We start from the raw sequence: 18,868 nt of genomic DNA on the forward strand, positions 1-18,868 counted from the left end.
GGTAGGACAACGCAAGTAAAAGGTTCTGTAAGTGATCGTTACTGTCACTAGATTTCACACTAGACCACCAGCATCCAGACCACTACAAATACTTCGTGGACCACAACCCTTCCTTCCTTTTTACTTTGTCGGTCAGCAAAGTGGTACAAAGCCCAGTGAAGCGGACACTAAACACATCAAGAAACACAACCGAATAAAGTGAACGTGTAACAGTAACAAGAAACAATCAAGACACAACCGTTAGCCCACAGTATTGCCGTGATATGCTCCACAGCAATGCCGGCAGTAAGCTAGCTAGCGGTAGCAACGTTTGCCAGCACATTCATAATATCAGTAACAGCAAGTTAGCTAACGTAACTGTACCTTATGTAGCCGGTCACTAATGAAAACAGACGTAAAATTAAGTAGCAACCAAGTTACTTACAGTTGAGGAGAAGAGAAGCCAGTTCCGAGTCACACTGGGGGCCTTTGGCAGCTCCTAGTGTTCTCCATCTTGGTAAAGACAGTTCAAAGTTGGAGCCAGAAAGAAATTCAGCTGGCGGCACAAATGACATTGACGGTGCCAGTAAAATGTTTACAGATGTTTTAACCAGGATTTGAGCCAGAAGTCGCCATGGCAGATAACCTGTGCTAACTTATCTCTTTCTTGGTCCGAGGCCTTTTTAAACAGTGGAGGAAATTCTGGAAGGTTGCATTCTCCTGAGTACTGCATGCTGCACTGTGCCATCTCACCTGTGGGCGGTGCCTCTGTGTGGAGGGTCAGTTTAACAGTGAGGGACTCCTGCACTATCATGCACACGTACATGCACTAACATGCATGTGCTGCCAAACCAGCTACCAAAACAAAGAACAGAAAAGCTGGATCACAAGATCACAACCATACAGAGGGGTGGTTCTATGCTCAGCACGCCATTACTTCTATATCTTCACATAGAAAATAGTGGCTTGCTGCTGTATTGTTGTTTAAAATCTCATTTAGACATCATATTGGACTTTAGAGGGACTGTGTCCAATTTTGACATTTTATTGACCAGATTAATCAAGGAAATAATTAGCAGATTAATCAATAATGAAAACAATCTTTATTAGCAGCCCAAATTACAGCACCATCACATTATAATTAAGGAGGATTTCAATCTGCTCTGACCCATTTTACCTTTTACCTAAAAACCACCCTACACACCCAAGTGTTACAGCTGCATGATGTTCTAAAGCAATACTTTAATGTGGCCTTATCTGACATGCACTTTTATCTTCTTGAGATTACATAAAATCTTGTACACATAAGGGGGGTCATTTTGTGCCCTCATATGGCCCATTCCTATAAATCTCTTCCCTGTCATTTTATTCCCACACGCTGGTTGTAGAATAATTTATGAAAACTCTGTGCAGAACATGTTACAGCATACAGGCGATGTTCAGGAAAGCTAGAAAGCTGGTATTACACTAGGGATTTGCAAACAGTTGCAGAACCATGGAACATCAGTGGGAACATTGGAGAACAGGGATGACAAGAGCTTATTAAAATACATTAAACCTGACAGGAGACATCAAGTACTAAATACCGTAAATTGTTCTCTCTGAAACCCCCAAGGATGATATTGATCACAATGACAACGTCAACTTAACTTTGAGTGTAGCATTTAATTAATTTGGATGCCAAGGGAGGTTACTTAGGTTACTAGTTATTGTGGGTATCAATGTTATATTTATGTGTGCACTAATACCAGTGCAATTCAAACAAAAAGAAAAAGACTCAATTCAAACATCTTCTGTTTATAAACTTTATATATATTGTGTCATGCACATACAACACACAGAGCTTTCAGCTTATTAATGAAACAGATGACAGTATAGTGACAGCATTACACATAACAAAAAAAAACAAACACTGAATTTATAAAAAAGACCATGAGAAGAAAACCCATGGCTGTGGGTGGTTATAATGCACTGGGTCCCTCAGCTCATGTTGAGTAGCTTTTGAAGTTTTGGAGGGTGTAGGTTGCAACTGTATCCAAGAGCCAGCCGCGTGTCACAACAGTGGCTTGTCTGGAGAGACCTGTGGGGTGGATAATGTATTAAGCACATCTAAGAATGAAAGAATCATAAGCGTGAACAAAAACAACATCTATAAGAACAGGATTCTTGTGTTGGTGCAAGGTTGGAGCAGATCACTTTGCATCAAACAGTGTTTGTGTTTTCAGCTGTTAAATACTTCAGCTCTCATGTGATATTCAGAGCTGAGCAGTACCAACAGTATGTCAGTATTCCTCATGTGCAGACTCTTACAATCTTCCTCTGTTAAAACTAAAGGAAAATTCTGGTAATTATGTTGTATATTTCTTATTGTCAACAAATACCATTTCTGACTTCCCTACTCTGCCAGTGGCTCTCAGCCCAAGCCCATCAGTTCTACTGAAGATGTAAAACTGTAAAAACGGGTAACAAATGATTAGTTTCATTTTTTAAATAGGGTAAGTAATTTCCTAAAACAGATGAGTGCTGTTGTTTTCACTCAAACAGGAGTAAACGGTGCATTTATCTGGGGCTGTTTTCAGCAGTGGATTAATACACTATGGTTGCCTGTTGAGTATTTATGAGACTAAAATGGTGTATTTAGCATTGACTCAAGATCAAAGTGGGAACATGTAAGCCAATGCAACAGTGTGGCTCATGTTTTGTCATTGGTTTTGGACAAGAATAGGTCAAAACTGTGGCTTAAGATGACGACCACGCACCACAACATCCCCAGTTCAACTCAAGCTGGGAACCTTGATGTTCTCCCTCATTTCCTGCTGCGTCTCTACTGTTGCTGCCTTAATGAAGGCATAAAAATGCCCCAAAAATTATTTAAAAACAATTTCACAAAGCAATAAGCTCTGGCTACACAGGCAACACTTGTTCGCAGAATCAATTTTATCGTTGATTTGGGTCTTTAATGGGATTCCTTTTTGACAAAAAACTAATATACAGTAAGATATGACCTTTTTCTTTTATGTTTATATTACTAATCTAAAAGAAAGATATACCTGTATGATTATCAATGCAGATAATGAAAGATCACTGACAGAGACATAATTAAAGATAATTAGCAGACTTAATCAACCAATCTGAACATAATTCAAACACAGCATATTCCTTTAAGGGAAAAACCTGAACTAACAAGTCCAGAACTCTTATAAAACACAATCAACACCAATGGCGTGTGTGCACAGATACTCACACATTTCCATTACATCAGAGGATGGTTGAGAGAAAGAGAGATGTGTGTGATTTCAATCAATGGTGCAGAAGAAGAGGATAAAGGGGGATAGAGAAGGGGAGGGTGGAGGGGCTCCTCCATTACCTGGGCTATGAGTGCCAGAGGACATGGAAGAGGAAAAGCTGCATTAAATATGCAGCAGTGCAAATTAGGATGCCAGGAGGAGGGAGGACTCAGAGCCACTTGCTCCATCTCTGTTTCAAACTGTCAGCTGTCCTCATGCTATGGCAGCCTCTCTCTTCTGTGGCCAACTTGTTTTGACATTTCCCCCCGCTCCAATCTGACATTTTCTCTTCTGCTGCCTAACTTCCTTCACACTCGCTTTCCTGGCAAGTCACTCCCCTTGCTCTTGTTGGGAAACTGTCTCATTTTGGCTGGCAGCGTCTGCCATTTCACCGTTCTGTCACCCTCCAACTGGTCCTCACACAGACACAAACGCACTGAAATCTGCGGACTAATGAACAGACAGGTGCACAGATGTATGCCAGCCAGAACATCTAGGCTTGTGAGGACCGTCTATTCACTACAGTGTATTCAGGTAAGAAAACTGACACTAAAATATATTTCAATCAGTCATCAATACAGTAAATTGATGTTTCATTTACTTAATATGTACTCACAAATTTACTGACTTTAACCCAAAACTTTCCCCTAAACAGCCCTTTTCAAAAAAGGAAATCTTTTTTAGTTTTTATAACACACACCAGAAAATTTTGTGAAATGATAATAAATAATGTGGTATAATGACAAACAAGTGAATGAGTTTTTTATTTTTATTTATTTTTACTTTAATGTTCAATGGCAGTCCAGGAATATGTAAAATTTCAATGTAAAGCTAGCGCTAGCCTGGATCCAGACCGGTGAAGCACTGCCCACATTAAATTTTGTTGAGCAACAGAAAAAATAGGTGTTACAATTACTAGATGTTGTTTCCTCAGACAGACTGGAGCATCCTAAACAGAATTATGCTCAAAAGTTCAACCACTTTTCTAATTCATAATAATAAATGTTTAAGGTCTATCCTTTTCGAAGACAGAAGGTCTTATCAGGCATCAGCAGATACAAGCTAATGAACACAGTCTGGCTATGCTTGCTGGCTAGCACTGGCTATGATAGCTAACAAGTTAGCTCCTGTTAAAACATTCATTTGTAAAGCAATTCTTTTTTTGTCCCCATATCATGACAAATGTTTAGTTACATTTTTCTTTCATGTAAGAAAAACCTACAAAAATGAGAAAATCACTTTTTAAGGGCTGGACACAACAAACTGGAGCTACCTAACTAACTATTTGTCTCAATTATTTTGAGAGTTAATTAAAAAAATCAGACTCCCCTGTGTTTCTGATATAAAAAGAAAAACTGTCTTTATTTTGACAACATGTACTCTCAGTAGTGACTAATTTTCTCTGTAAACTTACTTAATCTATGGCAACTGATTAATGCATCAGTCAATGATAACTGTATATGTTTTAGGACCTTGTAAGATACAGATGAGTGGGGTTGTACCAGCCTGAGTAAATCCTCTTGGCATGTTCCTTCGGATGCTTAATTTTAAGGTGGTTGAATACATTTGTTGTATTTCCTCCAGAAGTGCCGACTGTTGCCGGACAAAGTTTACAGATAACTTTGCTTCGAGGCTCTGAATCTCCATAGGTCAACTCCTGAGCCAGGTTTGAACCCCCAGATGAAACCATGAATGAATTATTTAACCAGCTCCTGCTGCTGCTGTAAATCTAATCTCTATCTTTATGAACACTGTATGTGTATGTGTGTATGTGTGTGTGTGTGAGAGAGAGAGAGAGAGAGAGAAAGAAAGATTAAGTGAGAATAACTACAAGATTTAGTGGTCTGGTATAAAAGTAGTAGGTGAAAATGAAATGTAATTTTCAGATAAGACTCACTGCTGTATGTGGACGACGATGACTCTAATCCAGGCTGTACAATGACCAGATGATGGGACTTCTGTATAATAAAGAGACAGAAATGAGGTCCAGTTCAGAATTACAAAATTAGCAATAAGTAGAACGTATATACTTATAGCCTACCATATTCAAAAGAAATGATATTTTCACCCATGTCTGCCAGATTATCTGTTAGCAACATAAAGTATCTTGGCGGAAACTTGCTGGTTTAACAATCTGTGATTAAGCAGTGGTGGTTATTGGATCTAGGTATTTTTAGAGTGTGACATTTGCTAAACAACACTGAATCAATGTGCTATTTTTAAAAAATAAAATCATACCTAGGAGACAGAGTCATACACCTTACTGAGTGCCCCCTAATCCCTGCAGGTAATAGTTTCCCTATTTTGCTTGCAATACATGAGTCATAGGAATCATAAATGAACCGGATTCATTAAAAATGAAACATCATGTACAGGAATGAGGGAAAAACCTGAATATAATAATGAGAAAAGAGGACCTGGCTGATAGCTGTGGTAATTGCTCACATGAAAACTCTAAAATACAGCTGATTAGATTTTAAAACAATCATCGCTGCAGTTCAGCTTTTTTAAAATGATACTGACCAACAGGAAGGCAATAACAGTGACTTTTTTTTGAGTTTATTATTTTTTCAAGTGGAAGAGGCTTGACACTCGTACCTGTTTACTGTCGAGGAGAAGTGGATCTTTAATGACAGCTGCTCCACAGAGCTCCACCATCCACCCCATTTCATCTAGGATAAACACACACACACACACACACACACACACACACACACACACACACACACACACACACACACACACACACACACACACAAGTGATGACTTTTTTTTGGGGGGACTCTGTTTGAGAATTGATAAGCAGTCACACCTAAATTTCATTCTTTCTACTCTCACCCCTTTAAGCCTGCGGGGATACAGAGCAGATATATTTCAAGCTCAGACTTCCTTTGATCAGAGGGACGGAAAACACAGATCAATATTTCAGTCTCCACTCAATCAATATGCACATCTCACTTGATCAGTCATCGCACATTTAACGTGGTTTAGGAAAACGTGTTCATATTCCACCATATCATAGCAAACACCAAACACCTTCAAAAAAAAAAAAAGAAAAAAAGAAAATCATCAGCTTCTCTTGTTTATTAGGTTAAACATGCTCAACACGTGGTATACGCTGAAGATAACCTCATCTAACATACACAAACTTGAGCAATTAAATAATGGATGAAATCCTCTTAGGCTGAAGAAAACAGACTTCATCCAAATGTTTGTGCCATGTAAAAGAAAGTCTTTAGGCTCCTCACGCAAGCTAGCAGATGTCAACCCATTAGCAAAGCTTCATCGATCCAGCAGTCAGCAGGAGGATGCTGCAGGAGCACTCTAAGAGCCCCAGGAAGAAGGAAACTAAAGAACGCTGCCTTGTGGGTTTTTAAGCAACGTGCCCCCTGAGACCTTCAACCATGATCTATCTGTCCATTCATCCATGTTGGAAGGGTGAAGCAAAAAGTAAAATGTATGAAGGGCAACTAAACTCCTCTCCATCTTGAACTTGGAGGTCATCACCAGTTTAATCATTTGGACCAAAGCTCAAAAAATAGGCTCGTGCAGAAACTGGGGGACCAGCGTATTTACACCAATTTTTAATAGAGGAGAACTACACAAGCACTTTGGCCACAACTGAAAGCTCATTTCCACTTTCTTTTCAAAAAATAACCTCCAGGCAGCTAACCGACACCATAGCAACCGCTGCGTTATATGACAACACCACACCACAAGTCCGTATTCAATCCACCCACATGCTGAAATCACTTGACATTGTTCTCCGGTGCTGAAACGACAGAGGTTAAAAAACAGCACAGGTTTCAAGCTGTTCTCTATGTCAGTCAAAACCTGTATGAGCTACTTTAACCATCCTTCTTTTTATTATCAGTTTTTTTCTTTATAGCGGAAAGTCTATCAGGGGCCTGCAGGACACAGATCAATAAAACTGCACAAGTGAGGTTAAGAAAAAGTTATTCTTAATTGAGAAAACTGAACAGTGGACAGCAGCTGGAATAAGGAAACAATACTATGAAATAACAGTCTTTTCTTTGAAAGACATGAAAGAGTAAACATCCTTTAATAATCAGAAACATTATCTAGTTGTTACAATTCCTGTGGTGTCTGAGTGATGCATTTCTTAGAGAAACAGGAAACCAAACAAGAATGAGCTTCAGAGAGGGAATCTGAGACGCCTACCATGTGGATGACAGATATTTTATGATATATCTGACAATAACTGAGCCTATTGAGCAATCTTAGCCTCTCATTGCATACACTGTATGGTATAAAGAGTTAAACTTCAGAACTACGTGATGGCAGATTATTATTTTTTTCTTTCTTTTCTATTTTCAAGTTTCTCATCACCTCGTTAAAACTCAACACTTCACATGCCTCCCTGCAACTCGCAGTGCTGTCACTTACAGAGCTCAACAAATAGCATGAGGCGTGTGCTGGCACACAATTGAGACAAAGAAAAAAAATAAAAATTAAAAACTGAAAAGCTCACTTCACTAGCTCTCTGCTAGGCATGTAAAGATGAACACTGTTTGTATAGCATACGCAATAGCTACACATGAGCACATCACTCCATGAAGCAGGGAGTAATGTAATGGCATCGCATCACATTTGCAAAGTGCACTGTGGATTCTAGCCAAAGTAATTCCACTAAATTAAACTTTCTAAATAATCTTAACATATTTTTTTCATGAATTAGACATGAACCTGGCTAGAGTGACAATTTACAAATAGTGTCACTGCCACCAGAAAGCACAGTTTATTTTCAACTGTGAAATTTCTCTCTCAGTGCTTATAAGGTATTGGTCACAATATATGCACACAAAGAAATAGCTCAGCATTTTTTGCTCGCATGCTCAGAGTGAGATGAGAAGATCGGCACAACTCTTATTTCTGGGTGCTAAAAGTGAAGCTACAGCAGACGGTTAGCTTAGCTTAGTGTAAAGAGTTGTAGGTTTATGGCAAGTTACATGCTGGAGTGATTTCTTGGGCGGGTGCAGTGAGACACAACCAGTACAAGATGACTCGTCTCATCGAACTCTTGGCAATAAAGGAAATAAGCACATTTATCCAAATGTCAAACTGTTTTTAAGAATCATATTTAACTTATTAAAACACTCAGATATTAATGTCAGTCTCAGAACGGCAGTACTCTATGACATAGTGCTAAAGAGAGATGGTGAACATCTACAGACACTGTCCTTGTTTCACTCTTTCAAACAGGGTCAAATTAATTTCCTTGGTCAAACATTTTTTTCCAGATTGAAAACATCAGGTTTTGAGTTGGAAATGTCACATTGTTGATGTGATTTACCTGTAGTCATGTCTGTAAAAGGCCCCTGGAAGCAGATCTTGAAGCCCTTCAAGAGCAGCTAAAGAGAAAAAGAAGAGTAAGGATAAAATAATCTACAGATTATCAGATTTCTGCCAAACTACCTGCAAAAACTCTACAGTAAAGCAAGAGAGACCAGTTATTCGGTGAATTTAACCTTTGGACAACGTTCAGTGGCACTATTTGAGAATGGCCATTATAGCTTCTACCATTAAGGCTGAGTGTATTTCTGAACGTTTCACCTGTCTGAAGGCTTACACCGGTAGAGCTGAAACACTTCACCAAGCGTAACTCCCAATTTATAACAGGTATACCTCACTTACTGAGTAAAATAAAACCTCAGGACCTTGTTAATTCCTCGCTCTCACTGTAATACCGTAAATTCAGGAATAAGTCGAACAGAACAGAGCAAACAGAGCCGCTTTCACCGAGGTAATATCACGCTTTAAGCACGCAAAGAAAAACGACCTGTCTGACACCGGGGACACATTGTTTTATTGCACCGAGGGTCAATAAGCTTTCTTTAGATGGGAATGTAAAATTGTTTCCTTGAACCATGGTAACTGCAAAAAGGCAATGTGCAACTTACATCACAGTTTCATATACAGCGTGTGATTGGATGTTAGTGTTTTGGAAGATAAATGTCCGAGCTGCCGGAGAGAGAAATACTAATTTCTCACACCTCCCTGTCCGTCCATAGCCATCATTAGCCAGAGGTGCTCGGTGAGATGAAAAAGGGTTTCGGTTACAGATTTTTAATTTAGACAACAGCTAATGTCCTTCAGGAGGTATTAGAGTGTGTGATGTGATAACGTCCAAACCCTACAAACACACACACATACATATATGTATATGTATATGTATATGTATATATATATATCTATAGAGAGAGAGAGAGAGAGAGAGAGAGAGAGAGAGAGAGAGAGAGAGAGAGAATTTCTGACTGATTTCCTAAACATCAACATTCAGGTGACAGACTCCCTGTCCATTTCATCTGTAAGTCTGTTTGTCACCGGTGCAGGTGACAGAAAGTGAATATGAACGGGACAATCTGTCTGGCTTCATCAAAGTGCCGATGCTGTGTTGAGGCCACTTAAATAAGCCTGAAATTACTAGCTAATTCAATTAGTGGAGGTTCTTCAAAGGCAGCGATACGGCCAACATGACATCTAGCCATTTCTAATTTTCCCCCTCAGTGGCAACAGAACCAGTCCTGCTGGCCACACACCAGGGGGAAAATTACGATAAGCTTTCTACAACAAGGTCTGAGCTAAGAGGCTGGTGCAAGAGCAGGAAAGAGGTTCAAGACCTTCCTTATTCAAATTTACTACCTTAGCTCCTTCCTTTCTTATCTACTCCCTTCCTTACTTCCATATTTGCTTATTTCTTCCTTCCCTACTTCCTTCTTTCCTTACCTTCCTTATGCCATACTTCTTTCTTCCTTTCTTCAATTTCTTTCATCTTTCTTTATATACTTTTTCACATTCATAATGCCTTTCTTATCTACCTCCTTCCCTCTTTACTTCCTCCCTTCCATACCTCCTTCCTTTTTTCTATTCTTCCTTCCTTACTTAATTGCGTCCTTCCTTCTTTACATCCATCTTTACTCATGTCCTTGCTTCCTTCCACAATTACTTCCTTCCTTTCTTCCTTATATCCTTAGTAACTTCCTTTGTTCCTTCCTGCCTTCCTCCCTCATTCCCCTCCTCCCTTCCTTCCTTATTAATTTTTGTCACTTCCTACAAGATGTTTGTGTTAAGAATCAACTGGTGTTAAGAAAATTGAAAAATAATGTCAGAAAACAATGTCAGTCAATGAAACAGAGAGCAAATAGCTATATTAGCTATAATAGCTATGTTTTTATATGTTGAGAGAAATGCCCCTTCACTTGGTACTGTAATTACAGTTTTCATTTGGCTTTACCAACTGTTAAATTACTTTTTAATGGCAGTGACCTTGTTGTCCAGTGGTTGTCTGAGTTCGACTGGTGCAAGTCATTCCTCTCACTCTCTATATACTTCCTCTCTCTCTCTTGTGCTGTCTAATAAAGGCAAAATGCACAAAAATATCATTAAACTGCACTTTTTAATGTCCGTTTCTAATAAGTCCAGATATTCACATGCCTACATGACAAATGTTTCTGTAGTTACGTTAATATTTCAATATTTTCTAATGGTATGGGTTAGTCATACACAAAACAGCTTCGTTATTCTAGTCTGGTCTTAACAAATTATGTTTCTGCTGCTTCTTAGCTGAAGCCTCAGCCATTTCTTCAGATTAACCTAGCCAGGGAATGGTATCCCACAACTTTGACCTGACTTGTTGTGGTCAAGCCACATGAGGGATTGAACTGGAACAGACACTGTTACAAGTTCACTTGATTGGCAGTTGTTTCATCCTCCCCAGGGAGGGCCTGCAGATGGTAAGGAGCTAGAAGCTAAATCTGTAACAATGCAGAGATAACTGCTTGAGATTAATGTGATTGTGCTAGGTCCCTGACAAAAGGTTTATGAAGATAAAAAATTTAAATTAAAGATAAATGTATGTAACGTTAGCTTGATTGTAATTGTTTTTATTTCTAAAAATAAGAATGTTTTCTTGTAGTCTGGGGAAGCACTAAACCACACACATTTTTTCAATCATACTGCGATTATTTTTGCAGATATTGCGATTGTGATATGAGTTACAATTTCTTTCTTTTTTTTAAGTTAAAAATTAGAAATAAAACATTTTAGCCACAGGAGAAAGACAAGAGTCATACGATGCTACTGCCAAATTCCTCTGGATAAGATAAGATCCCTGACTTTAGTTTTCACCTTTGAGTCAGTTAGATCAATAAAGGACTGAAGGACTCACATTATTGTCTTCAGTGGTACGCGCTCTTGAGGGGCCCTGGTGGTTGGGTCCATTCACCACGTCACCTTTCACTTCATAGAGACTCTGTTGGACAACAAAAGAAAATGAATCAGGCAATGAATCTCAATCACAATGTTAGAACAACTATGACCTTTAAAATAAGTGGAGCAATTATTTACTCTCATTTGACACAAGGACTGATTGTAAGATGTCGGATAGTTCATATTCATTTCATTTATTCTAAAAGTAAAATACGCTCCAACAACAACAACACTGGACATTCTTCAGTTTGACAGTATTCATCTTATAATTGCATGGGGTCCATTTTTACAAACACCATATGATGCATAAAAATGGTAAAAGTTTGCCTGGCCGACAGGGAAATAGTTTTAAATTAATGGCGGTACTAAACTAAGCTTGGCAATAGATTATACTTGCATAGCAAAGAAGCGGATGCAGGGATTGCTAAAGCAAATGGATGACAAATAATTTATGAGGTATCACAATGAACCTCATGGAGAGATTCATCATGCAGCATTAATTCAGCATCAAGACATACAGAGATGTAACAGGAAATCACCGGCGCGCAAATTCAAGGCGCACACAGGCGAGCATACCTCATCTAAGAGTTTCTTTTGTTTGAAGCACTCTGAAATCCCTGCGGAGAGGAAGTAAGAACAAAAACTTATGAGCGTATTGTCAGGCGCACAAACACTATTCTGGTGGCTACTGTATTATGTATCGCTCCATTTATTCTAGCCGATCCCTCCGTCATCATGCTGTTTTGTGTTTAGACTAATTGTTTTTAACTCATCAGTGAAAGAGCTCGACAATAAAGTGAGTCAGGACTTACACTGGAAGCTCACCACCCACTTCCTTCCTGCAATGCCAAGGAAGTACTTCAGTGTGCGCTCACATACCAGCTGTTCATCTGGCAGAGACAAGACAACAAGACATTATTTGGATAAACTGAGCACATATTCGAAATCTAAATGGAAACTTTCTCGCCTGAAAAAAAAACAAAACATCAACACTTAATAAAGGGTTAGGTTAGTAACACAAAGTCTGATAATAGATACATTGTAACATCTGCTGCTTTTCCAAATTGAGCCCACCACTCGCCCGAGCGTCTTTCAATGTAGCAATTCCGTTTGCATGCGTTTCGCCTAGTTGTTTGTGTTCTGGTATTTGTTACATTTCTGGATTTGGAACACGTTTGCTTTAATGTTTGTGCTTACTCTCTTGTATGTGCTTTGCCCTTGGTGGGCAGGTCACTTCCACATTAACACAGAGGGGGAAATCAAAGCAAGACATTCAAAATTTTTGAATTTTGTTTGAAAACAGCTCACATGAGGATGATTAGGATCATCGTTAGTTGAGACTATGACTGGACCTCATGTGCCATATCGCAACATTTGTGGCACATTAAGAGTAAAGGAAATGAGGCTTCCTGTACTGTGTATGATGAGGTTAAGTGGTTGCCACTATCAAGTCATGTTAATGCGTAATGTATTGATTAGCTTTTGGATTCATACATGTGGTCTGGATCCCCCATGAGATGAATCAGAGGGGGTCATAAGATGATTAATGGGATAGGAGAAAATTAAAAACATACACACAAAATTATATTTACTTTTTTCTAATACTTCTTGTTAAATACTGCAGCTTTACCTTTTCAGCCAAGTGATATCTTGATATGGTATTGAACCCGTAACATTAAATTCATGAGGTCACAAGCAGGCATTACTTCTTTTTAAGGGGATGCAGCCAAAAAGAGTTTGAATTTTCACAAGCCAAAATGAATGAATCGTTCTTTTAAACTGCACCAAACAGTTTTATAATGAACACATCATAAAAAAAATGAAAAGCTTCACAGACACAAATCATGGATGATCAGCAAGATCAAGGGGTTAGTCTTCCCTCAAGAAATATTGTAATTATCCATTCATTTGTATTCCAGGCAACATTCAAGTGCAAATTATTGATGCCTCAAACATTTCAAATGATTTGAAATTATTTTCTGCAGAAGGTTAGAACGTGACACCTCCTGCTCCTTCTTCAACCTTTAACCACAAAGATCGAGACACCTCCTCTTCCCATTTTTTGGTTGCCTGGGAAACAAGCTGCCATTAAAAAAGGCTTCTTAAACAGTGACAGTTAATAAGGTGCTTTGGAGACAGCGAGCTTTGAAATTAAAAATAATCTATCAGAGAGAGTAATTAGCAACAAGTGGATGAATGGAGGAGTGAGTGTGTGGGTGAGAGAGAAACAGAGCTTATCTCTAAGGAGCGTTTCAAAAGACGCACAAAACAAGCTGGAAGTACATGTAGAAAGAAAATGTACTTGTGGAAATGCAAATGTTATTGCTTCAGAAAATATTTAAAAAGAGGAACGAGAAAGATCTAAAGCAGAGCTTTAAAAGCAGATTTAATTGCTTTACTGTGTATCAAGCCAATTTTGAACCATTAATTAAAGTCCAGTGGATCAATTCTTCAAGTCAAAAACAGCTGAAGTCTTTAAAAGAACAATGCTGTTACATACTCACACTGCCTGTATGTGAGCATACTTACCAGTGCGCATTATGATGTGGGTCACCTCTGGTGTCACCTGGGAAACCACATGTGCTCCAACTCGCTTGGCAAACTTCTTCACCATTATCTGTCAGCAACAACATCTGATTGATTAATGTATCCTGTTATGGAAAGTGCTAGATAAAGAAATTCATTGATACCCGATACCTGTTCATTGGGCCCCAATCCAGATGACACTAGCACCAGTTTAGCTTTACTTCTGTCTCTTGAGGGTGTGTTGCTTTCTTTGTCTTCTTGCCCATCTGCTGTTGAACTACATATCTTTAGTGCCTTGGCTGCTGAACTTGAACTAGGTGTCTTGGAGGCTTCAGTGCCTTTTACACTCATCCCTGAGTGTGTGGAGCTCTGCACTGCTGAAGAGACAGAGACAACAAACACACAAGCATAAAGAGAGAGTCATCGACAGGACTTGATCTGATCAGACCCAGTTATCTTTAAAAACATACAAACACAATTTTTGATTATGTGACACATAACGCTGAACGCCATAGACCACACAAAACAGTTGAAATTCTCAACTAAGTCAAACCTTGCTGGGAAGCAGTGAAAAGCTACAATCCCCAGCAGAGAGTTTTCCATACATATCTCTCTGTGCATATTTGGAGAAACATAATGAAAAAGTGTGAAATCATTCAGCTATGAAAAAAATGACACAGACTGTGATTCTCTCTGCTAATGCACTACTGACTGTTAGAAATGCATTTAGGCTTCCGCAGAGAAACAAAATCAAAACACTACACCAGTAGCTTTACCCATCTCTGTAATACTGCCATGCTTTGACACGCTGGGTTGCGTGACCCCTCTGCCATCGGATACTCTCATGCTGAGCTCTCGCTCCGCATTGGGAACATCTTTCCTGCAAAAGAGACATTATATTAACCTTCATTGAACAATGAAGTAAAAGAACCAGCATGGTGTTAACTGTGGATCCAACTGCCAATATGACTGCAGGGATCTCCTGAGCTGACATGCAGGATCACAATACTGAATATATTATCTTGATCCATTTCAGATCATTGGTGTATTTGCATGTGCAGGTTGACCTTTGCTCTTAAGTGCTGATCTTTGTCTTTTGTTCATGCTGGAGATGGAGGGAGCCTAACCAAATCCTGTTAGGATGCTCTTCTTTCAATGGATATTATAAAGAACAATATAAACCACCACTAGACCCAAGAAACAAAAGAGTATAGGTATTTAACAGTGAGGGATTCAGCTGTCAAATATATCTAATCTGGTTTGGCTTTACTAATTTGAGTGTAGGGTTATTCCAGGGTACACTGTATGAGGACAGTGACGCTCTCCTGTTGTGTTGGCTGCAGCACACTATGGTGCAAGTGCTGAGTCTCAGCTTTAATTTGAAGGTGTCTGCATCCTGATGAGCATTTCATCCATTTGTACACAGTTTCTGCAGTTTCGGTGTACAGAAAGTACTTTTTGCTTGTTTCAGGGGCTTTCTGCCTTCAGTTTGGTCTTCAGCAAGTGAAACACAGTTGGACTGAGGTCAGTGTGATTCACTGTTGGGCTATTAAAAAACAAACATCCAGGGCTGTCTTGTCTATATGTTTATGGTGATTATCTTGCTGCAATGTCCTAAAATAAGGAGACTGTGTTCCCCTACAGCTGAATAACAGCAATCTAAATTTACTGTCATTGTTTCATTTCAAATCAAATATGCCAGAGCAGAGCCAAAACAATAAAAAGCACATCATTGTCCAAATACTCTCTGACTGCACTGTAAATGTGCACTGTGCAGTATTATGTTTGAGGTCGGTGGAGCTCAATATTGACAGAAAGTCAATATCCAGTTACTCGTGTCCTTTATCAGTGGATTACAAGCTACTTTATGACTCATGTGAAAGTATTGGAAGTCTTTTGGATTCATTTCTTCACTCAGAGACTCAAATAATACCGACAACTGGCTGCGCGCCTACATTTAAATTACCTGTACCAAGGTGATAACAGCCCATTGAAAACTTGTCATATACTCCAATGCCAGCTATTCTTTCCAATTTCACCACTGGGCTCATGGAATAGGTGCTTTTTAATTTAGAACTTGTATAGCCAAGTTCCTCCGTGTTTTCATATGCCGTCTCTTTCCGTTTCTCCCTCTCTATCGCCTCGAGGACAGCACTTAGAATCCTGCGAGGCAAGAGGTTGTGGGGGTAGGTGGGTGGGGGTAGTGGGGTAGTCAAGCGGGAGAGATAAATTACGGTGGCAACACAAGTTTCCCTCTAAGTGCTCTAAATGACATATAAGATGCAGTCAGTAATGACTTTTTTATTCTCCACAGCATAAGCAGATTCTGGGTTCATTAGTGAGATTATCCGCCTGTCCTCTTGAGATGCATCACCCTCTGAGAACAAGACGAGCAACACACACACAGAGACTCGCTAACTTTCCCCATCAGTTACAGACTGAAAGAGACCAATTACATGCCACTTGCTCCAGTTATTATTCTCCTTAATATGGCTGTATTGAAATATAGCGCCATTTAAAAAGTATTAACAATGTATACAACCTTCTGAGAAGAGAAATGCGACGCACTGAGGCAGATATTATTTAATTAGATTTGTTATTGACATCGAGTTTGACTTTAAGGATTGTCACACGACTTGAGGCCAACATCGGGCAAGCTGATTGGTTCACTGACCTAGTGAGGAAAAAAAAAAAAAAAACCTTCATGCTTGACTGAGAAAGTTTTTCTGTGTCTTGCAGGGTCCACTGGTCCACTCACCCTGCTTTTTTAATTTTAGTTTGGAAACTGGTCTCTGTTTACTTAAAGGACGATAATTCGATGGCAGAGAGTTTAACTGAGAAGATAAAACCCCTCCAAATATCTGCCAATAAGTATGAACAACAACAGTCAAGCAACCAGTTAGCTTAGCACAAGGACTGGAAAAAACAGGAAAACAGCTGGCCTTGGCTCTGAAGCAGGGGTAAACAAAAATGCATCTATCAGAACCGCTTCCCAATTACACATTTGTTTAATCCAGACAAAAAACCTTAGAGCAAAGCAACAAATCTGCCGGTTTTACTGAGGGTATGTGACTATTTTCGTGGCTGGGAGCAGTGTCTTCTTGAGGTTTTCCGCTAAGCCGTCTCCGGAAAGACATGCGAGTGTTAACAATTTTTCTCATCAAAACTCTAGTATTTTTCCCTAAAATTCTACTGAACTATTTCTTTAAAAGTTACATTGTATTTGTTAGCCATGACAATTTTCACAAAAGCAAAAAAGTGATGCCTACGATAAGAACAGAAAGATAGTTGCAATTCGAACAAAATCTTACTATCATTTTTCAAGTATTGATATCATCAATATCATCAAAGAGATGACTACAACCTCAGGAACGTTCCTGTCCTGTTTAGGAAAATGAAAACAGTTTTATCACATAGAACCGGTTTTTTTTCTAACTGTACAGTTCCTGAGAATCCTTGCAGCTGTTGATTATTAAAATTAGCGCTCTAATCATTCCTGCTATACCGCAAACAAAGACTCATTGTTTGAGGAGGCAAGCTTTCATGGTCTTCATGTTAGACAGGAGCTAAAGAAGCATTTATTTTGTATTTGATTGTGGTTTGTAGAGAGAGGGTTTTCTGTTTTTAAAGTTAGGCACTTTAGTTTTTCTTGCAACAGAGATTAAGGGCAACAATGCTAAACCTAAAAAGCACACACACTTAACTATTTGTTACTTTCACTTGCTGAAAAAATAATTGTGTTGATGAGATTGGTTCTTTTAATTAATTAATTTAACTTCTAACTAATTTCTTGTTTTATGAGCAACTCAAAATGTTAACAATTCTTTCCTTTCATTATATTAGTAGTACTAAAAGTCCACGTATGCCATGCTGTTTACTTAACATGTCTGACCTGGGCCTGCCATCCTGGTGAGGCCACAGGGGTCTTGTGGGTGTCTGGGCCGGGGGACACAAAAGTAACCAATCACGTTAGGTCACCTTTTTGAATTTCTTGCAGCAAAACTAAAATCAATGAGTTTAACTTAAAATCATAAACAAATCGTTAAAAAAAAAAAGGTAAAATGTAAGTAAAAATCGAATATCTTTGCTTTATTTAAATTCAAAACAATGGGTAAACAGTCATGGGTTATGAATTCCACTAATGTCACATTATATTTCAGTCTTGGCAGCATTAACAAAATGGTCTGCAAGAACTAGTGATTATTTCCATTATAACTCATCTGCATATCATTTTCTCAATTCGTCGATAAATTGTTTTGTACAAATAATTGCTTTTATTTATTCACATTTTAGAGGCTGGAAACAGATGAATATTTGTGTTTTGCCTTAAGTAAATATAATAAAATAATCATCAGCTAATCTGTCGACTATCATTTCTAAGAAAAATCCTAACACTTGTTATCTGTTTCCCGTGGTTTTGAATGTTTGATTTGTTTTCTGTGGGGAACTTCTTTTGCAGGACTGCGTGTCTTTTCTCCTGAAGCACCTCTGACAAGTCACCAGAGCCATCATTTCTCTCCAGACTCACCAGCTCCTTCTGCATTTTCCTATCTTTTGCTTACAGAGGAGAAACAAGTAAAGTAGAACAGCTCAATAATTACAAATGAGTCATGCACTTTAATAAAAATACAGGGGTGGTGGGGGTAAGCAGAGAAGAAATGCTTGCAATGCCAACATTACAACATTTTACTATACAAAATAAAGGGACACTACTGGCTGCACATCTGATGTCTTGCACTGATGTATGAATTACAATAAAACCGTCAAAATCAGCGAGGAGGGACTTACATTCAACCAGTTATTCATTATTGAAAGGGAGTGGGTGCTTTTTCGGCCAGACCAGCAGC

At 38.8% G+C, this 18,868-nt stretch overlaps 1 protein-coding gene across 1 annotated transcript in view; it reads right to left on the reverse strand.

Moving 5' to 3' along the window:
* Nucleotides 1-1,808: 1,808 nt before the first annotated feature.
* brca1 (BRCA1, DNA repair associated) overlaps nucleotides 1,809-18,868 on the reverse strand; it is a 41,173-nt gene continuing 24,113 nt past the window's right edge. The window contains exons 15-25 of the mRNA XM_022742325.1: nucleotides 16,267-16,274; nucleotides 14,798-14,896; nucleotides 14,193-14,359; nucleotides 14,025-14,112; nucleotides 12,308-12,385; nucleotides 12,072-12,112; nucleotides 11,455-11,538; nucleotides 8,581-8,638; nucleotides 5,865-5,938; nucleotides 5,164-5,224; nucleotides 1,809-2,059 (exon numbers count right to left, since the gene is read on the reverse strand). Of these exons, the coding sequence (XP_022598046.1) occupies nucleotides 1,965-2,059; nucleotides 5,164-5,224; nucleotides 5,865-5,938; nucleotides 8,581-8,638; nucleotides 11,455-11,538; nucleotides 12,072-12,112; nucleotides 12,308-12,385; nucleotides 14,025-14,112; nucleotides 14,193-14,359; nucleotides 14,798-14,896; nucleotides 16,267-16,274 (853 nt within the window). The 3' untranslated portion in view covers nucleotides 1,809-1,964. The remainder of the gene's footprint in view (nucleotides 2,060-5,163; nucleotides 5,225-5,864; nucleotides 5,939-8,580; nucleotides 8,639-11,454; nucleotides 11,539-12,071; nucleotides 12,113-12,307; nucleotides 12,386-14,024; nucleotides 14,113-14,192; nucleotides 14,360-14,797; nucleotides 14,897-16,266; nucleotides 16,275-18,868) is intronic.

Source organism: Seriola dumerili, unplaced genomic scaffold (genome assembly GCF_002260705.1).
Source record: "Seriola dumerili isolate Sdu_G_001 unplaced genomic scaffold, Sdu_1.0 BDQW01000068.1, whole genome shotgun sequence".
Taxonomy (NCBI): Eukaryota; Metazoa; Chordata; class Actinopteri; order Carangiformes; family Carangidae; genus Seriola; species Seriola dumerili.